The sequence below is a fragment of the Limtongia smithiae genome (genome assembly GCF_038497785.1).
Source record: "Limtongia smithiae strain NRRL Y-17922 unplaced genomic scaffold V1518scaffold_2, whole genome shotgun sequence".
NCBI classification, from domain to species: domain Eukaryota; kingdom Fungi; phylum Ascomycota; class Lipomycetes; order Lipomycetales; family Lipomycetaceae; genus Limtongia; species Limtongia smithiae.
In genome coordinates this window covers 856,197-874,599 of record NW_027117623.1, presented here as the reverse complement: position 1 = coordinate 874,599, position 18,403 = coordinate 856,197, and the positions used below count along the sequence as shown (strand labels likewise).

Here is an 18,403-nt window from a genome sequence, read left to right as displayed (position 1 = left end):
CCGCACGGCCCTGCGTGTATATCCTCCGTCGCCGTCTTTCTTCTTCTCCATACTCCGGACTCACACCCTCCACCACGCCTCCATGCCTCGCCTCAACATCATCGTCCCCGTCAAGCGCGTCATCGACTACGCCATCCGTCCCCGCGTCAATGCCGCTAAGAGCGTGATCGAGACCAACGGCGTCAAGTATTCGCTCAACCCCTTCTGCGAGATCGCCGTTGAGGAGGCCGTTCGTCTGCGCGAGCTTCACAAGGACGCCGTCGAATCCATAACCGTCGTCTCTGCGGGCAACAGCAAGGCCCAGGACACCCTACGGTCCGGCCTCGCCATGGGCGCAGACAAGGCAGTGCTCATCGACACCGGCATTGCCGACGCAACCATGCTCGACCTCGAGCCTCTCGCGGTGGCGAAGCTGCTCGATGCGTACGTCAAAAAGGCCGGCGCAAACGTCGTCATCCTCGGAAAGCAGTCCATCGACGATGACAGCAACCAGACAGGCCAGATCCTTGCGGGCCTGCTCAACTGGCCGCAGGCCACCAACGCCAGCAAGGTTGAGATCGACACCGACAGTGGCGTTGCGACCGTAACCCGCGAGGTCGATGGCGGATCCGAGACTTTGTCTGCGCCATTGCCGCTCGTCATCACCACAGACCTGCGGCTGAATACCCCACGGTACACTAAGCTCCAGGACATCATGAAGGCCAAAAAGAAGAAAACCGAGACTCTGAAGCCCGCCGACCTCGGTGTCGACATCACTCCCCGTCTGCAGACAATCTCCCTTGCGGACCCTCCCAAGCGCACTGGTGGTGCAAAAGTGCCCGACGTCGACAGCCTCATCGGAAAGCTCAAGGAAGCTGGCGCGATTTAAATTAGCCTTCACTTAAAAATAGATGCTCCAATTTGTATATTTCATCGATCTCCATCATTACCCCAAAACAAGCAGAAAATAGAACGCCGGATTCATCATCAAAAGCTATCAAAACTGCAGCTTCCTTGCCACGTCGCCTATAGCTTTCGTCCTGCGAATCTGCTCCGCGCTCTTCTCCCGCCGCTGTAGCGTCTGGTCGAACTCGCTATTATTGCTGCCAACCTTCGCGCCATCGTTGATCGTTGCGGTCTTGCTGGGCTTGGGCAGCTCCTCCGGCGGCGTCGGTCGTGGCTGCTCGCGAAAGTACTCCGCCGCAAGGGCATCCTTTGTGTCGATTCGCTCGGCGGGATTGAGCTTCGTCATCGCGTTCAGCATGGCCAACGCGTTATCTGATGCTGCGACAAACCGTTGACGCATCTCGTCCGGCTGCGGCGCGGGGTAGATGCCGGTTTTCTTACCGGAGTCGGTGGTTCCGGCGGTCGCGTTCTTGTCGTAGAAATAGTCGGGTAGCGAAGACACGCCTGGCCATGTTTCTTCTGTCGGCGTGCCAAAGGCACGGAAAGTAAGATCTAGCTGGTCGAGATCGGTTTGCCCGGGCAAATAAGGTGTGCGGAGCATGAGCTCGATGAAGATGATGCCGACCGCCCAGATGTCAATCTTACGGGTGTACGAGCGCGAACCGAGGAGTAACTCCGGCGCGCGGTACCAGCGCGTGACCACGGTCGGTGTCATGGGCTCGTACGGGCCAGGCTGCTGTCTCGCTAGACCAAAATCAGCAAGCTTGAGATGTCCGGTCGGCGAGAGCAGTAAGTTATTCGGTTTCAGATCGCGGTGCAGAACGCCGTGCCGATGACAGTGGTATAGACCGGAGAGTGTCATGTACATCCAAGACTTCATGTCTGCAGCTGAGAAATGAATAGACCGGTCCTTAATCATAACTTCCATGTCGGCGGACAAGTACTCGAGCACGAGGTTGAGACTGCGCGAAGTCCCCGCAGAGGTGAAAACGTCGATAAGCTCGATAACGTTATCGTGCCGCAGCTCGCTGAGGAACTTGATCTCACGGATGGCGGACATGTCGAGGCCATCCTTAAACTGCCCGACCTTGATTTTCTTGATGGCGACGTTGCGATTCGTGGACACTTGTCGTCCAAGGTACACCACGGCATATGTACCCTCGCCAACTTTCTTCTCTGGGCGCGCGGTTGTTAGTAAGGTGACTACTATGGAAGATAAAAGACGCACCTTTAATGTAGCGGTCGCGCCGCCCAGGCCCGGCGTTCTTCTTCGCTAGGTCCGCGCCAGTGCTCGCGCGTGTGATCTCCATTGCGGATGTGTTGGGCGTCCACGCCGACGCGTGAACAGTAGTCGGACGAGAAAAGCGAAGCAGGAGCCATGGAGCCGCAACGGGCGCGGCTGGTAAGTCATCTTGTGATCTGCGTGATCCGTGTGATCTATGCGCGCGCGGCGGTGCGGTTGTGTGGTGCACGTGCCAATCTTGTTGAGGCCGGGGAAGGCGAACCGGACTGCGGCGCTCCGGCACTCGTCTATACAAAGCGGCTTCTTCCCCTCACGTCCGTCTTCTTTCCCTCCCCGCACCCAATTGCCCTCGATTCGCAATGTCCACCTTCTCCACATTCTCCCAGGCCACTGACCTACCCTCCTGGGCTAAGCTCCAGGCTGTGTTTGACGCCTCCGGCAAGCACCTCTCTGTCAAGGAGCTCTTCGCGGCCGATCCCGACCGCTTCACCAAGTACTCACGCACCTTCACGAACTACGATGGCTCCGAAATCCTTTTTGACTTCTCCAAGAACATCATCGACGACAAGATCTTTGAGCTCTTGATTGATCTGGCCAAGGATGCGGATCTCGAGACTCTCCGCGCCGCATTCTTCGCCGGCGAGAAGATCAACTTCACCGAAGAGCGCGCGGTCTACCATATGGCCCTGCGAAACCAGTCCAACAAAGTCATGAAGGTTGACGGCATCGATGTTGCCCCTGAAGTCAACAGTGTTCTTGCCCATATGAAGGAGTTTTCCGAGGAGGTCCGGTCCGGCGCCTGGAAGGGCTACACCGGCAAGAAGATCCAGCACATCGTTAACATCGGCATTGGCGGCTCTGATCTTGGCCCTGTCATGGTCACCGAGGCCCTCAAGCACTACGCTGACCGTAGCCTGTCCGTCTACTTTGTCTCTAATATTGATGGCACCCATATCGCCGAGGTTCTCCGCTCAATCGATCCCGAGACCACCCTTTTCCTCGTCGCCTCCAAGACCTTTACCACTGCTGAGACCTGCACCAACGCCAACACTGCCAAGGCCTGGTTTCTCGAGACCGCGAAGGACTCTGCGCACATCGCCAAGCACTTCGTTGCGCTCTCCACCAACGCTGTCGAGGTTGAGAAATTCGGCATCGACCCCAAGAACATGTTCGGGTTCGAGAACTGGGTCGGCGGCCGCTACTCTGTCTGGTCCGCCATCGGTCTCTCCGTCATCCTGTACATCGGCTACGATAACTTCGAGAAGTTCCTCAAGGGCGCTGAGGCCATGGACAAGCACTTCACCGAGCAGTCCCTCGAGATGAACATTCCCGTCATCGGTGGCCTTCTCAGCGTCTGGTACAACAACTTTTTTGGCGCGCAGACCCACCTCGTTGCTCCTTTCGACCAGTATCTCCATCGCTTTCCCGCCTATCTGCAGCAGCTCTCCATGGAGTCCAACGGCAAATCTGTCACCCGTGGCAACGAGACCGTCAAGTACTCGACCGGCGCAATTCTCTTCGGCGAGCCTGCCACCAACTCCCAGCACTCTTTCTTCCAGCTCGTCCACCAGGGCACCAAGCTAATCCCCGCTGACTTCATCCTCGCCGCGCAGTCCCACAACCCCATCGAGGGTAACCTCCACCAGCGCATGCTCGCCTCCAACTTTTTCGCACAGGCCGAGGCCCTCATGGTTGGCAAAACGGAGGCCGAGGTCCGAGCCGAGGGTAACCCCGAGAACATTGTTCCCCACAAGGTTTTTTCGGGCAACCGGCCGACAACCAGCATCCTCGTCCAGAAGATGACCCCCGCGACCCTTGGTGCCCTCATCGTCTACTACGAGCACTTCACATTCACGGAGGGCGCTGTCTGGAACATCAACTCCTACGACCAGTTCGGTGTCGAGCTCGGCAAGGTTCTTGCAAAGTCAATTGGCAAGCAGCTCGACGACGCCGCCCCGGTCTCCAACCACGACGGGTCCACCAACGCCCTCATCAACCAATTTAAGATGTGGTCGGCTTGACGTCTTCACTCGTCCGGCGTTTCCGCAAAATTGTGAAAGCTCAAAAATTTTGTTAATGTCTTCACATACTCCTAATAATATATACAGATTGTGATATGCAAACATAAACTCCTAAATCATGCATCTTCCACCACTATCAGAGCTTTGACTCGATGCCGACTCCACTTTGACCATAAATAAATCATTTTCATCACGACTCAACTCCCTCACTCCAATGATCTCCACATCCGGTGCCATAATAACCGTCCCGTCCACTGGTATAATCGTCTCTACCTTCCCTGACGACGGTGGCATATTTTGCTCCGGCCCCTCGGGAATATCCGCAGGATCAACATGCTCACCCAGGATTTCCTTGAGTATAATAAACGCGCCAGTCTTCGACATGACAACCCCGCCCTCCTTACAATTGGCCGCTGCTACACACTCAGGGCATCCGAACGCACACCCGCATTGCGCGACGCGATCAACTGCCATCCGCACGATCGTGTCAAAAAACTCAAACACCTTGCGCGACATGCCAGTCCCGCCTCCAAACCCGGGCTTGTGATCCGTGAACTCCTTGAGCTGGCTGCGATTGCTGCCGTGATTGCCGGAGTGCGCGTCGTAGAACGTCAATCGCGCGGGTCGCTTGCGCGCGGTCTCGCGGGTCGAGAATTCCTTCTCCGGTGCTTTGCATTCGGTGCGAATGTCGTTGTTGTTCGACATCACGACTGAATGTGTCATGTTCAAAATCATGTGTTCGGCCGCATGTATCGCACCAGCAAGATGCAGTTTCTTCGATTGAATCAGGTTGACCGCCGTCCGTGGCACGTCCACCCAGAAACCCTTCGTGTACACAATTACTGGAGGCGTGGTCGAAACGTCCACCGCGTCGAGAATCCGACCCTTCGCATCCATCTTGAAATACCCAAAAACTTCCATCGTCACCTTGATGTTCCCAAAATACACAAACTGCATATACCGCGGTCTCGATGGCGACTGCGTCGGCAACTGCGATCCAATACCAATAGGCACAATTGGCTTCATAGCATGTATCTCCACTGCATCGACATCCGTAAAATCGCGCTGGTTCGTAGTCCAATCCACGTTTGTCCTCTCGATCTTCGCGATGCGCGTATCCGCGTTAAAATCACGCACAAGATACGGCCGTCCTTGGTGAATAAATATGGCGCCTTCGTACAACGTGAAGGTGACTCGCGACGCCTCGATCTCCTCCACCACGACGTTGCGCCCGTTCGTAATATCCACAACTGCGTACATGTCCTCGCCGATATCACGGATAGACACGTCCTTCGCCGGCCACGGTAGAAATCGTGAATGACAGTCGTATAGCATATTCGGTTCGCGCTCTGTCACCTTGATATGCGGCTTCAGTCGCGTTGTAATCAGATCTCGAGACACTTCCCCAAAGTACTTTTCATCTTCAATCAATGATACCGGCATTTCAAACGCTGCACATTGCAGGTGTGACTCTAATATCAGTGGGTTCTCGAGATCCAACAACACATTCGTATACGGCCTGTCGAATAACTCCGACGGATTCTGCATAAAATACTGATCAATCGGATATGCGTCCGCCACCAATACGGTCAAAGAGTCCTTGTTTCGTCGCCCCGCACGGCCGCTCTGCTGTCGGAGGTTTGCAATCGAGTACGGAAATCCAGCAATTATTACTGCGTCCAGACTGCCGATATCAACACCTAGCTCAAGCGCATTGGTCGCAACGATGCCGAGAAGTCGTCCATCAAACATGTCCTTTTCGATCCGTCGTCTATCCGCCGCTGTATACCCGCCGCGATAGCTCATCACCCTATCAATCATCTCCTCGCGCTGGATATTCACAAACTCTTGACGCACCGCTTTCATCATCAGCTCGCATTGCAGCCGGACGCGGCAGAACGCGATCGTGCGAACGCCATTAAGTGCAAGTTTCACCAATAGCTTGGATGCTTCTGATATGGAACCAGTCCGGCCAGAAGAAGGGTCCTCGCGGTCTCGATACGGACAATTCCACGATATAAAATGCTTTTCTCCCGCTGGTGAACCATCGTTGGCGACAAGCTTGATATCTTCGACTCCGAATATCTTACTCATATGATCCACGGGATTGGCAATCGTCGCAGAACACGAAATAAACTGTACGGACTCGTTTCCTAGCGCCGTGCAAAGTCGTCGAAGTCGCCGCATGATCATGGCAACGTGAGAGCCGAACACGCCATCGTACACATGCAACTCGTCAACAACTACGAATCTCAGATTATGCAAAAATTGGCGCCAGCCGTCAATAGATGGAAGTATGTTCATGTGCAGCATGTCGGGATTTGTAAAAATAATGCTCGCGTTGTTTCGAATAGTAAGCCGATCTTCTTTGGGAGTGTCTCCGTCGTATGTATCAATAAGCACTGCCGCATCAACGAGAGAAGGCATCAAGTTCACCACAGATTGTAAAGCACGCCGCTGATCTTGAGCCAGAGCCTTCGTCGGGAAAATATACAATGCTGTAGCACTTCTGTCCTGCTCAAGGGCGCGTAGCACCGGAACTTGATAGATTAGTGACTTGCCCGACGATGTGGATGTAGCGACAATAACATTGTGGCCGTCGTATAAGTGATTTAGAGCTTCACTTTGATGTGTGTAAAACTGTGTGACATTGAACGCCGTGTACAGAGCATCGGCAAGCTGCTGAGATATGACAAATTTGAGATCACCTGCAGATACTGTAAGCACGAAAAATTTCAAGAAGCAACCCGGTGAATAACTTACCAAATTTCGGGATTTGCGCTTGTATCACGCGGCAACCCTCTTCAACTATTTGTCCATGATAATCGCCATCACACGTCAGATCCTCCACGATTTCTGCGATAGGCGCTCGTTCCTTTGGAACCAGCGCAGGATACGGTACATGGCTCAGGTCACGACGTTCTTCTGTGTCTATCGTGGACTCGATCGGAATAAACTGTTTCAGCTCGGATTTTATAATGATCACAGGATCAACCGCCTTCGATTCACATGATGCGAGAAATTTGTTAATTGCTTCGACGAACTTGGTGTTACGTGTCGAAATAAGTTTTGTCATGCTAGTCATTGAAAACTGCGGTAGTTTAATCTGGTCTCGCATCGTTGCTCGTCGTTTCACTGCGGGGTCTAGCTTCTGAACGGATTTCTTGAGATCTGCCTCCACGAACTCGAACACCAGTAGCTGCCGTGAATTCTCGATTTTCTCCCTGCTTTTGATGTTGAAAATGTCATTTGCAACGTCCTTTCCGAGTCTATCATTGCCAGTGACTTGCTCATCGTATACTTGTAGGTCCACTTCGTCAACATACTCAAACTTGATTCTCATCGGCATCAAGAATTTGATGGCCGCTACATCTTCGATAGTAAGCTCCCGTTTTATCTGACTTTCCACGGACGTCTTAATAGAAGAAAGTAACGGCGCAATATGTTTTCGAGAGGACAGAAACGTGTGAACAGTGTTCATCGCCCGGTATACAATCTCAAGCTGTCGAAAGTATGCTGGCCATTGAGCCGTCACTGGACACACAGACTCTGACCGAGCTCGCTTCTTTGAGGAACTTGAGCTAGACGACGACTTATCTGAGACGAACGCCATCTCGGAAAGTTGCGAAGGCTATCTGATAGACGTCTAATTGTTCGCCGAAGAGCTCACCTTCAGAAACGGGACTAACGCGTCAGTTACGCGCACGCAGAAACCTCCCATCTCCCAACTCCCAAGTCTCGTCAATATTCATCTCTCGCTGCTACGACTTCGAAGCTGCAGTATCTGGAAACTAGTAGTCAAATTGACAGGCTTATTTACTCATAGTTCAGACAATGAACATCACCAAATTGAGAATTGACCCAATCGTTAAATATTTGTTATGGCTTCTATTTTGTAACGGAACATCACCGTGCAAATTCTACGGACTCTCTGCCCACTTTTATTCGTCCTTCCTTTCAAATATGCAACAAGTTTTTATGCAGTAATTTGGAAGTTTCTAGCCGGGATACGGCGTTGTTCTGCCGGCTGTATGTTAGCCGGTTTATTTGGTTTGGTCGCCTGGTCTGGTATAGTGCGACTCCGGTTGTGTCAAGCGATACTGAGCTTTCATACGACGGGCACATATTTTTGTCCGATACTCGTTCAAGCCTGTTAAAGTTGAAACCATTAGGTACGCTTGTACGTTACAGAGTGGTGTCGAAAGTAATAGGTTAGCAACGCCGTGATTGTGCCTAGTCAATTCACCCGCGGCACTGTTCCGCTCCAGAGCGACTGGCCTACGTGGAGAACTCTTTTAACCTTTTGCTAAATGCGCGAACATGTACTGGAATCTGAAAAAGAAGACATGTTCGTAGCTTGATCGCCCTGTGCAGCGGACCAGTGAATGGATGGAAGATGTGGTGACCGGCATGCAGCTGAACGCTTGGCCGAGCCCGGACTAAAGACGGCTTCTAGCGAGCGGCAGTCACCGAATGACTGCTGAGCCGGATCAAGACGCGTGTACCGTCGGAAACTTTGGACTGTGTGCCGACCAGGCGGGAAAACGAAGGGAATTTGACAGCGCTGTTCGGGCACTGGGATCAGGAGCGTTTGGATCACCCCAAATCCGCACTTCACCGGCCGAAGATATTTGTGTCACAACCACGAGAACTATCGATTTCTGGCTTGCGACGGAAGTTCCACCTCCGCAGCTTCCAAATTGGCTGCATTACATCACCGGAAACATTGTATGGTGATTTTTCACGATTTCGCTCTCAGATTTCACACAATTGTGATGTATGGTGATTTTTCACGATCTCGCTCTCAGATTTCACACAATTGTGACCTCAACAAGCTGGGCTTAGAGAATGGCGAGCACTACTCGAATAAGCACAAGTTTGCGTACTGGCCTTTTGTCCACGAAATAAACTCATCCTTACTAACTACAAGTATGTGGGAATCATTGCCGGAGGACATGTACTGCTGTATATCGGCGGTAATACAAGTAAATAATGGTAATTCCATAGGGCTGAGTACCTATCTCTGTGTCGCGCTGAACTCTCCATGTCATTAGACCCGACCTGACAACCTGGCTTAGCACTTATCCAACTCGGCATATTAGCCTGACAAGATTCATTTACGGCTTGTCCGTACGTCATCTGAAGCGTACCGACCCTGCGACGCTGATTGATGACCAAGCGGCAGCAGATGATACAATCGATGGACATGTACGACAATGATGGTGAAATAAGTCCAATTGAGGGCGACTTAACAAAACATGACGGCTAATGATTGGCGAATCATAAATTTACGTATATGAATCAGATGGACCGCCCCAACAGTCCCCTATACCACCAACTTCCAGTCTGATCTAGCCCATCTTGTACCGCTCGCTGTTGAACACGAAGTCCTTGCCAGTCGAACAGTAGCCAGAGAGACGCTCTCCATGCGGAGCGAATTCGTGTTGTCTGCAATTGTATGGAGCTGAGAGTCGAAAATTCAATATTGATCGGTAATAGTTTAGTGGCTAGAATTTCCGCCTGTCAAGTTGCGCATAGCGACAGCACGCGGGGGACCGGGGTTCAATTCCCCGTTACCGAGCTTTTTTTTGTTTTTTTCGTCGAGCGCTGGTTCGAGTTTCGAACTGATCAGTCGGAAAGATATTGTATATTCTAACCGACTTAACTAATGAAGTAGGTCGAAATTTTCACAACGCTGTAGGCTCTGTAGATGAGCTCTTCTCGAGGCATTGGGAGGAATCCGGCAAAAGTTGAAATTCGTGTTGGGAGTTGTGAATTGCGATCCTGAAATTTCGTTTCAGAGCTAGCAGCAGGCTGCCCGAAGGTGTAGCTTGCTCCAAGCAGAAGATGTCGTCAATCATCGGACCGAACCTGAAATATGAGGGCCAAACTACAGAAGAACTCCTGGAGTCGCTGAACCGACTTCCGCTGTTCATGACGGATCTCGACATGGGTGATGGCGACGGTGGCTCCAACATCGCGCTAGAGGCACTTCAGGCGCTGGTTTACGAAGGAACGCCGCTTGAAATTGCCAAGAATTTTAAAGCACAGGGCAATGAGTGCTTTGCTACAAAGCAGTACAAAGATGCAGTGGAGTTTTATAGCAAGGCGATTAAGGCTGGGCTTGAGAAGCGACCGGCGTATAAAGAAGGAGAAGCGAGGATAGCGGACGTGACTGAGAAGGTGGAGGGACAAGATCGTGCTACTGTGGATGCGCTAGACGCGAAGCTCTCAGGGACGAAGAAAATCGAAATTGCGACTGCCCACAAAGCCGACGAAGACGAGGATATCGAAGAGCAACTTCTCGAGCTTGTAACGACATGCTACCTCAACCGTGCCGCGTGCAATCTGGAACTCAAGAATTTTAGACGCGTGCTGAATGATTGCGCGGAGGTGATAAGAGCGCAGCCAACTAATGCAAAGGCGTTTTACCGAAGCGCGCGGGCATGTTTGGCAATTGATAAAATCGACGAGGCGAAAGACTGCATTAGCCGGGGTGTTGCTCTTGAACCTCAAAGCTCATATTTTCAAGATTTGTCAATCAAGGTGATGCAGCGGGAAGACTATCTCCTTAAGGTCGAGCAAGGGAAGACGCGGAGAGAGGTCATGAAGAAGCATGTCGTGAGCATTTAAAAAGTTTTGTTTTCTATTGCCACACTGTACGGAGTTTCGGTTTGTCTTTGCATCACAATAAAAATTGTTCAAATACGATATCGATTAGCGAAAATTTATGCCAAATATACAACACATACAAATGATATTCTCCACAACGCGCCAACAAATCACCAAAACAGCGGGCAGTTTATGTGCTATCCCCATTGTGTTTGTATCCCATTTCGATCGCATACGCCTCAATTTCCTGAGGTGTCAAGCGATCTTGGTTGTTCCAATTCGCGGATGACGAGCGCGGTCGGAATCTGGTCGCTGGCGCACCTCCCTTGTTTCGGAACACTTCCTCCATAGATAGTGGCGGAACTGGACCAAACACCATATCAGGATCCACCTGAGCTTGCTGTCGTAGCGCCGCTTGAAGATATGGCGAGTTTGCCCATTCGAGTATCACCGAGTTATCGTCATCATCTTCGGATCTGCGAGAAGTAGTTAGAAGCATATTCCAAGAAACACATAATAGTTGAACATACTCGCTATAAATTTCAGGCAGCACAATATGGTCACCTGTCGTTACAGGAGCCTGAACAATTTGCGATAATCGCATGTTGGAGCCGGCAGCCGCGTTGGTGTTCGTAGCCGTAGATTGATCTGTGCCTTTTCCGCCGGAGTTCTTCGCGCTTGTGAGAGTCGAAGTGTCGTTTGATGATGCAGTGGCATTGCCAAATTTAATCCGTTCGTTTGAAAATTTGACTCCCTCAACCACGGGAATGACCCTGCCAGCATGAGAAGGCGCAACTCTCGACGGTTGTTGCGGCGGTGCTGTAGACGTAGTAGCAGGCGGTGCAGTAACTGACACTCCGGTACCTAAATCTTTTCGCACAACAGAACGCCGAATTCTCTGTTCCAATGGTGAACCATTGCCCTCCCCAGTTCTGCGTCGTTTGGGATGTTCGTATGCTGTTGGCGCAAGCGACTTTTTGAGACGTGCGCTTTCTGTCTCGATTTGGTATAACCTCTTGTTCGCCTTGATAGCTTCCTCGTTTTCTCTCTAAAGGATCTTGTTAGCTAACTGATATTAAACGCGGACTCTTATCAAGACTCACAATCAAACTTGCCACGGCTCTGGTCTGCGGTACCCTACTATTCCTATTTGTCAATCCAAATTTGGGCCGCGAGCTGTCGTCCTCTTCAGCACGCTTCATCTCTTCTGGCTGCTGCGACGTACGCTGACGAGCTGCCTCTTGGACCCGCTTATCCGCTTCGTTGGTCTGCTCTTCTTGGCTGCAGGAATGCTCGGCTTGCGAAATGGCCGAAGGAACAGCAGCAGCCGCGGCAGCGATCTTCCGCTGCTGTTCGATTTCACGCTGCGCGCCCATCGGTACGCGAACAATAACGGGCGCAACCTTGGCTCGCGTAACTGGTTTCCGAATCGCTGATTTCACTCGCTTGCGCTGCATTCCAGTCTTATCCCGCGACGGATCCGACGACTGTGTAGTAGTCACCGACTGCGCAGTGGTCAGAATGCTTTCTTGCTTGCCTGCATGAGCAACATCTGGTGTCAAGTTCAAGTCTCCGCTGTGTTCATCGTTGAAAGAGGTACGTTGTGTAGATGCGCTACTCAGCGATAGCGCTGTTGAAGAGCGCTGTGACGAGGTGCTAATCGACGGTGCGGGCTGACTCTCTTCCTCTCGATTGGCCAACCGACTTGAAGACACTTCAACGACAGCTCTCACAGGAAATAGAGCCTTCGCTGGATTACTCGTCGCAGCGGGAGCAGTGTGTGCAACCTCTTGAGAGTCGCTCAAGTTCAACTTGTTGGTCGGTCCAGATGTCGTGTGTTTATCGTTCAGCAGTACTGTGATGTCAGGATAAATTGATCGTGCAGCATTTGTGCTTGTTGTAGTACTTGTAGTAGAACTATTCGCTGCTGATTTTGTAGGGCTTCTGACAACAGCCCTGGATGGGCTTCCACTGCCGTCAGCTGTCTTCTTCTTTGCGATCTGAGCCGTGCTTCCATCAAAGAGCAAAAAGCGAGCTTTCCTAAATGCATCCGCCGTTGAAGTCTTCATGTTCTTGAAGGCGCTGGTGACTGGAGAATGAGCGGACATTTGTAAAGAAGTAGAAGCCGCGATGGCGGCAGCTTGCTTGCCGGTCAGCTGCGATCCTTGTCGTGTAAGTCCGCCTGGCGGACGCGTCGGTGAAAGTGCACGACTTTGAGTATCTCTAGGCAAAGCAGAAGGTTTTTGTATGCTGATAGGTCCACTCATATCAGTCTTGTCCAAATCTCCAGAAGGGGACGCGGGACGCGTGATAACGTTACGTAATGGAGAGGTATTCCGGGGTGGGAAATGTGTGCGCGTAGAAAATGTAACACTCGCTCGTCCAGACGGAGGTTGCATTACTGGTATTCCACCTCGGGACGGTGACAATCCTGGCTTTAGAATACCATTACGTGTAGGCGAGCGCATAGGCGACGCTGGCCTTAGCGGCGATGTCGGAGCTTTCATGCGCGAAGCTGCTGTACTCGATAGGTACCCTTTACCAAGTTTCGAGGGCGAAGTAATCTCTTCAGCACCAGATGCTGTCTCTTGCCGCTTCGGCTTTACGATCTCCTGATATGCCTTCTTTGACGTCTCAGTTTCTGACACGTCCTCGTGACCATCTTCAGGCTCGCGATCTTCTTCCTCAATGACCGTTTTCTGAGTACCGACATTAGTAGAAGGGAGTGGACCCATACGCAGCGCGGACTGGCAAAAACGAGAAGCTGGCGCCGGCGTAGCTTTGGAAAGAGGGATCCAGTCTTCCTCATCTTCTTCGTCCGATGATCGAATGGTAGCGTCGCGCAGATTCTTGTAAGAAGGAAGCGATGGAATTGACTTTTTTGGTTGCATGGATGCCTTTGTAATAGTTGCGACATCCTCAGCTTCGGATTCCTCGTCATCATCTGCGGCTTTGTGATGCGGTGTGTTTGTCTGCGGGGACCTTCCGTGTGCTGGTGTTGAGTAGCGCGAAGGGGTTGAACTCAAGCAATCGTTCTCCTCGTGAGCCATCTCGTCGTCACTTTCATCAGCGGGCTCTGCAGACCTTGCAGTCGGCGTATCCATGATCGGATGGTCAAGTGTCGTGCTGGACCACAAGGATGACTTCGAGCTGCTGTCATTGTGGCTAGTCGCAAGTGATTTTTTTGTCGTAAGTGGAGCTTTAGCTGGAAGCGCAGCAAACGCGGTGAATTCGGAGACCGGCTCTGTCAAGGTGGCCTGCGGATGACGTTGGCTGCGAATTGGCGACAGCATTGGCGAGGATATGTTGCTTCGGATGGACGTGGAGGCACTAGGTACACTGCCGCCACCGAGTGGGCTAGATTCAGGCTAATAGTGGTGTCAGACTAGCGCATATATAGGCTGTGAGAGTTGGAGAACTCACCAGCATGTTCTCCTTGTTCGAACTTCTCGGGGGAGACGGTGTTGATGCCTGTTGGAATTTTAACGGACTATCGACAATCTTAACTGGTGACGGCTTCAAAGCATTTTGCGAACTAAATGAGATTGACTCGTCAGTGGCTTAATCAGAGACACAAAGAGAGAAGAAGCGTACATGTTTGCCTGGTCCATGATGCCACGCACTCGGCGCTGCAGCCACCTTGATTCGTCGAGCGTCGCGAACATGAAGTCCTCGTAATTGCTGTCGACAAGATCTTTCATGTTTGCAATTTCGTGAAGAAACAGAGCCGGAGGAAGGGTGCGGGACGCGCCATTTTGATCAGGCTGGTTGAGCGCTTGACGGAGCTGCTGCTGAGGAGATTGCGCCATGGTGTGCTAGCTCAAACACGATGAGTAAGCCAGTCACATAAAATAAGTTGCGGCAAACAGTGGCCGTGTCCGTGACCGAGATGGGAGAAGGTAGTACGGCGAGGTGTGGTGCGGTGAAGCTACTACGTGCGGTGCGGCACACGTAGACAAGTTCGCGACAAGGCTCTTGTTTTGCTCGGTTGTTTACCCCGAGCCGCTCCAACGTGTAGGTTACCGTGGCAACCCAATGCACGTGATGCAGCGCGTTTGCGGCATAAAAGCGCAGAGGGTGTGCATCTCGTACTCGGGTTAGTTCCGAGAAGCCCAGTACATTCCGAGCTCGCGACTTGTCAGTCTATTTAAGCCCCCCCTTCTGTATTGAGCGCGGAGTAGAGAGTTGACGCAGGCAAGGAGCTGGAAAGTGCGTCGTATAACGCCTGCTGTCAACTTGCCGAGCGATCGTCGCGGAACGGACTCCCCATGACGGCGGTGTACACGGCAGCGTACTCGGCCGCGAGAGCATCTCGACCTGGCACAAAGGCCATGCCCCTTTCATGCTCACAATTTACAGCACGAAATGCTCTGATGTTGATGGGATCTGTGAGTGCTGTCTGCGGAGTCTTATCGCATATATTCGCAAGTAAATAAGCAAAGACGAGACGTCGTGGGTGCGCAAGCGAGGCACGTGAAGACGGTCCGTGGCTCACAAAAGCGCTCTTTGGGCCACCAGAAGTCACCAGCTCACCACTCTCTTCACCACCGCCCGCCAGAGAACGCACCTCTACACCACCCGCGAACCGCGCGGGAAACGCCGCGTTTGTGTGTTGTCTGCCGCTGGCTGCGACCTGCGTGCGAGCGACCACGACCTTCTCTTCGTCCGTCGTGCTGATCCCCCCCACCATCACTTTCACCTATGTCCGCTGTCACCGCCGCCACTCGCCGCCGCCGCGACAGCGTCCGCTACCACCAGCCGGCGCAGTCATATTTTGCGGATTACCATCCAGAGCAGAAAGAGAATAGTCCGGCCGCACAGGACAGCGACGAAGCTAAATCCGCTCGCGATGACGCAGACGCGCTGGACCTGCTCTCGATGCAATCCTCGCGAGAGAGCGGGAATTTCTCCCCCAAGAGTATGCAAGGCATGACGGATTACCCTGGACTTACTCAGTCTCTCGGCGGCGCCTCGACATCGACGAGCAGGAACGGGCCCTCAGTTGATACCGCTCCCGGAACACCATCGTCTGAAGGTTCTTCGCCCGGGTACTCTAGGCCAGACACAACGCTGCGCTCGCTAAGTTCTGCTGCTTCTGCGAGACTCTCCTCATACGACATGCACCAGTCGTCTTTTCTGGGCAATGACTTCTATAACGACAACCGCTCAAGCCATTTAGACGGCATCACCATCAAGTCGAGCACATCGAATGGCACTGGAGCGGGAAATTCGAGTTTCGACATGTCGAGCATTTCGGATAACGATGTTGCGCGGATTGCAAATCTCGTCATTCACATTCGGGACTCGAAAACTATTGGCGGTGGTTCATTAAATAAGCGGAAGCTGCTTTCTGCCGCAAACCAAGGAAGCAGTAGGTGCTATATAGTGCAATACTTGTCATGAACGAATGTTAACAGAGAAACAGAAATAGAGCCGTCGCCTGCGACTATGCAGAGAGTTGTCAAGACGAAGACATGGTTTGAACTTCGCGCTGCTCTCATCGAAAAGATGCAAATGACACCCGAATTCGCCCACGTTCGTCCGCACCCAGGTGTCGACGGAGTTTACAATCCACTACAAACGATACGTAACCGATATATTCGGCTAAGGCTGGGTCAGAAATTGGAGTTGCCTACGCTGTTGGTGCTTACGCCGGCGTCGACGGCATGCAGACACAATCTGAACAAACGAATTATTTGGGAGGTTGACATTTTGGAGATGTACGCGGATTCAGGCTGGCGCGACCGCAGCAGATTACTCATGCGTGATCGTGATGGAAACCCGCTTTATGACCAACCTCGAAGCAGCGAACAGAAGCTGATTAACACTGCTGACGGAGATGTCGATTTCGCCAGCAAAGACAAAGATTATATCACGGAAGTCGAGGAGATAGGAGATGGGGCTGCGAATGGACGCGAGCGCCACCATCATCACCATCACCATCATCACCGACATATTCTGGGTTTTGGACTTCCTCGAGAGCTTGAAAGCAAGCGAGAGCAGCGACATAAGCGGCATGCTATCCAGCGTCAGCGAGAGGAGTGGTTCGGTGGGGACGAGCATGCGAATGCCACTGACGACCAGAAAGTTCATAAAGCTCATGATCTTAAACTCCGAGACCAGGCAGAGTATTTGGACGAAGATGATCATTATGATAGTAGCTCGGAGACTGATAGCGACAGCTACTCTGGGGAGTCGGGGGTGAATCTGTCAGACGTTTCCGAGTCCGACTCCGAGTCTGACAACGAGCTGGATCACCAGGACAGCCAGCGGGCTGATTATTTGAGATCCAAGAGCATGCTCCCACACATCATATCTCGGGATTCATCGCGCTCGTCGTCTCCTGCAAAGTCACAGATTCGCACTCCATCGCCCTTCAAGCCGGCAGGCAATTCCTCAGGTTCCTATTTCACGAAGCTGGAGCAAGTATTATCATCGACTGCGACTGCGACTGAGGGATTGCTCACAGTGCCGGTCTCTGGCAACCAAGATGCGTATCCGTTATCCCGCAGCAGGCGGACAGCTGCGCGCACAAAGTCACCTCGACAGAGGCTGAAATCAGAGAGCTCGTCGTCATCATCATCGAATAGAGCGGATTTGAGTATGACGAGTTTGGCTGCAGGAGTGAATGTGGAGAAACGACGCAACCGATCAGCCGAACGTTCGGCGGCGTACAAGGAATCGAGCATTTCAAAGATAATGTTCACACCGGCGAACGGGCCAACGCAGTCCCACCGCGAACTTGAGAGGGAGGATTCCGAACTCCAACCGACGACTAATATCGCAGCGACGTCTTCTGTTGGGCTGACGCGGCTCGACTCCGAGTCTGTCATTATAGGGAACGGACAAGGAGATTGCGTGATGTCAAACAGAGATTCGCAGTCGTCATTGGACGCGCTGCCGATGGAGCGTTCACATTTAGCACGAGTCGTGGCCGAATTGGAAATTTTGGAGGCGCGATTTTTGGCGTACGGACGCAGTGCTGATTTTGTCTGCCGGCAATACACAAAAAAGCTTGATGTGTTTACTGACCAGCAGGGGCCGATGACGGGGCAAAATTCGGTTGTATCAATTCCGGTCTTAAGCCAAGCTGTCACGGAGCAGACAGACTATTTCAACAACAAGGCGCTCGCCCAGTATCGTGCGGAGCTGTCCACACTGTCTTCGCGGACCGATAAGTTGACATCGTCGCTGACTTCGGAATACCGGCCGCGATTCGACTACGCTATCTCGGCTGCGGACCAGCTAGCAGCAGAGGTCATGACGACGCTAAGCTTGCAAGCACGGCGGGTGGGCGAGTCGCTTGACACGGTCGACAGGCACGGCAAGTATTGCCAGGGCAACATCTCGCATACGGCGGGTGCTCGCTTGTTTTACGCCGTGCTGGAGCACGCGGTGACATTTTTGCTGTGGGGGGTGTGGGGCATTGTCACAGGACTGAAGATTGCGCGGAGTTGCACACATTACGTGTGGGTTGCCGTGAAGTGGGTTGTGTGGTGTTGAAGTGTAGTTAGACGGTTGATTTGTATCATACGCATTTTTGGGAGGCCTGTTTTCCGGCGTTTGTTTGTTTTTGATGAAATACCAGCGGATCGATCGCGCATGTTTAGTGTACATAGGACGTTTACGAGCTGCTCAAAAA

General features: G+C 52.3%; 7 protein-coding genes and 1 non-coding gene across 8 annotated transcripts; 5 read left to right on the top strand and 3 right to left on the bottom strand.

Moving 5' to 3' along the window:
- Positions 1 to 7: 7 nt before the first annotated feature.
- Positions 8 to 965, top strand: V1518DRAFT_412216 (uncharacterized protein). Its single transcript, XM_066903031.1, has one exon. It carries the CDS (start codon positions 83 to 85, stop codon positions 866 to 868), a length of 786 nt encoding a protein of 261 aa, XP_066761371.1. The 5' UTR covers positions 8 to 82; the 3' UTR covers positions 869 to 965.
- V1518DRAFT_391181 (kinase-like domain-containing protein) lies at positions 888 to 2,218 on the bottom strand. Its single transcript, XM_066901762.1, has 2 exons — positions 2,114 to 2,218; positions 888 to 2,061 (listed from the first exon to the last, which is right to left on the bottom strand). Exons 1-2 carry the CDS (start codon positions 2,193 to 2,195, stop codon positions 977 to 979), a joined length of 1,167 nt encoding a protein of 388 aa, XP_066761370.1. The 5' UTR covers positions 2,196 to 2,218; the 3' UTR covers positions 888 to 976.
- A 223-nt stretch (positions 2,219 to 2,441) lies between these two features.
- V1518DRAFT_412214 (Phosphoglucose isomerase) lies at positions 2,442 to 4,346 on the top strand. The gene has a single exon (XM_066903030.1). It carries the CDS (start codon positions 2,488 to 2,490, stop codon positions 4,147 to 4,149), a length of 1,662 nt encoding a protein of 553 aa, XP_066761369.1. The 5' UTR covers positions 2,442 to 2,487; the 3' UTR covers positions 4,150 to 4,346.
- Positions 4,190 to 7,851, bottom strand: V1518DRAFT_381091 (uncharacterized protein). The gene is made up of 2 exons (XM_066901649.1): positions 6,913 to 7,851; positions 4,190 to 6,857 (listed from the first exon to the last, which is right to left on the bottom strand). Exons 1-2 carry the CDS (start codon positions 7,760 to 7,762, stop codon positions 4,261 to 4,263), a joined length of 3,447 nt encoding a protein of 1,148 aa, XP_066761368.1. The 5' UTR covers positions 7,763 to 7,851; the 3' UTR covers positions 4,190 to 4,260.
- Positions 7,852 to 9,638: 1,787 nt separating this feature from the next.
- On the top strand, positions 9,639 to 9,730 carry V1518DRAFT_t16. Its single transcript has one exon. It is a non-coding gene; the product is annotated as a tRNA-Asp (tRNA).
- A 164-nt stretch (positions 9,731 to 9,894) lies between these two features.
- On the top strand, positions 9,895 to 10,897 carry V1518DRAFT_412205 (uncharacterized protein). The gene has a single exon (XM_066903029.1). The coding sequence runs from the start codon at positions 9,997 to 9,999 to the stop codon at positions 10,780 to 10,782; it is 786 nt and encodes a 261-aa protein (XP_066761367.1). The 5' UTR covers positions 9,895 to 9,996; the 3' UTR covers positions 10,783 to 10,897.
- Positions 10,898 to 10,951: 54 nt separating this feature from the next.
- V1518DRAFT_370612 (uncharacterized protein) lies at positions 10,952 to 13,652 on the bottom strand (the record flags this gene model as incomplete). The annotated part of the gene is made up of 3 exons (XM_066901328.1): positions 10,952 to 11,237; positions 11,292 to 11,805; positions 11,861 to 13,652. The coding sequence occupies 3 exons, from the start codon at positions 13,650 to 13,652 to the stop codon at positions 10,952 to 10,954; spliced, it is 2,592 nt and encodes an 863-aa protein (XP_066761366.1).
- A 1,628-nt stretch (positions 13,653 to 15,280) lies between these two features.
- On the top strand, positions 15,281 to 18,350 carry V1518DRAFT_167424 (uncharacterized protein). The gene is made up of 2 exons (XM_066900808.1): positions 15,281 to 16,132; positions 16,187 to 18,350. Exons 1-2 carry the CDS (start codon positions 15,463 to 15,465, stop codon positions 18,262 to 18,264), a joined length of 2,748 nt encoding a protein of 915 aa, XP_066761365.1. The 5' UTR covers positions 15,281 to 15,462; the 3' UTR covers positions 18,265 to 18,350.
- The last annotated feature ends 53 nt before the right edge of the window (positions 18,351 to 18,403 follow it).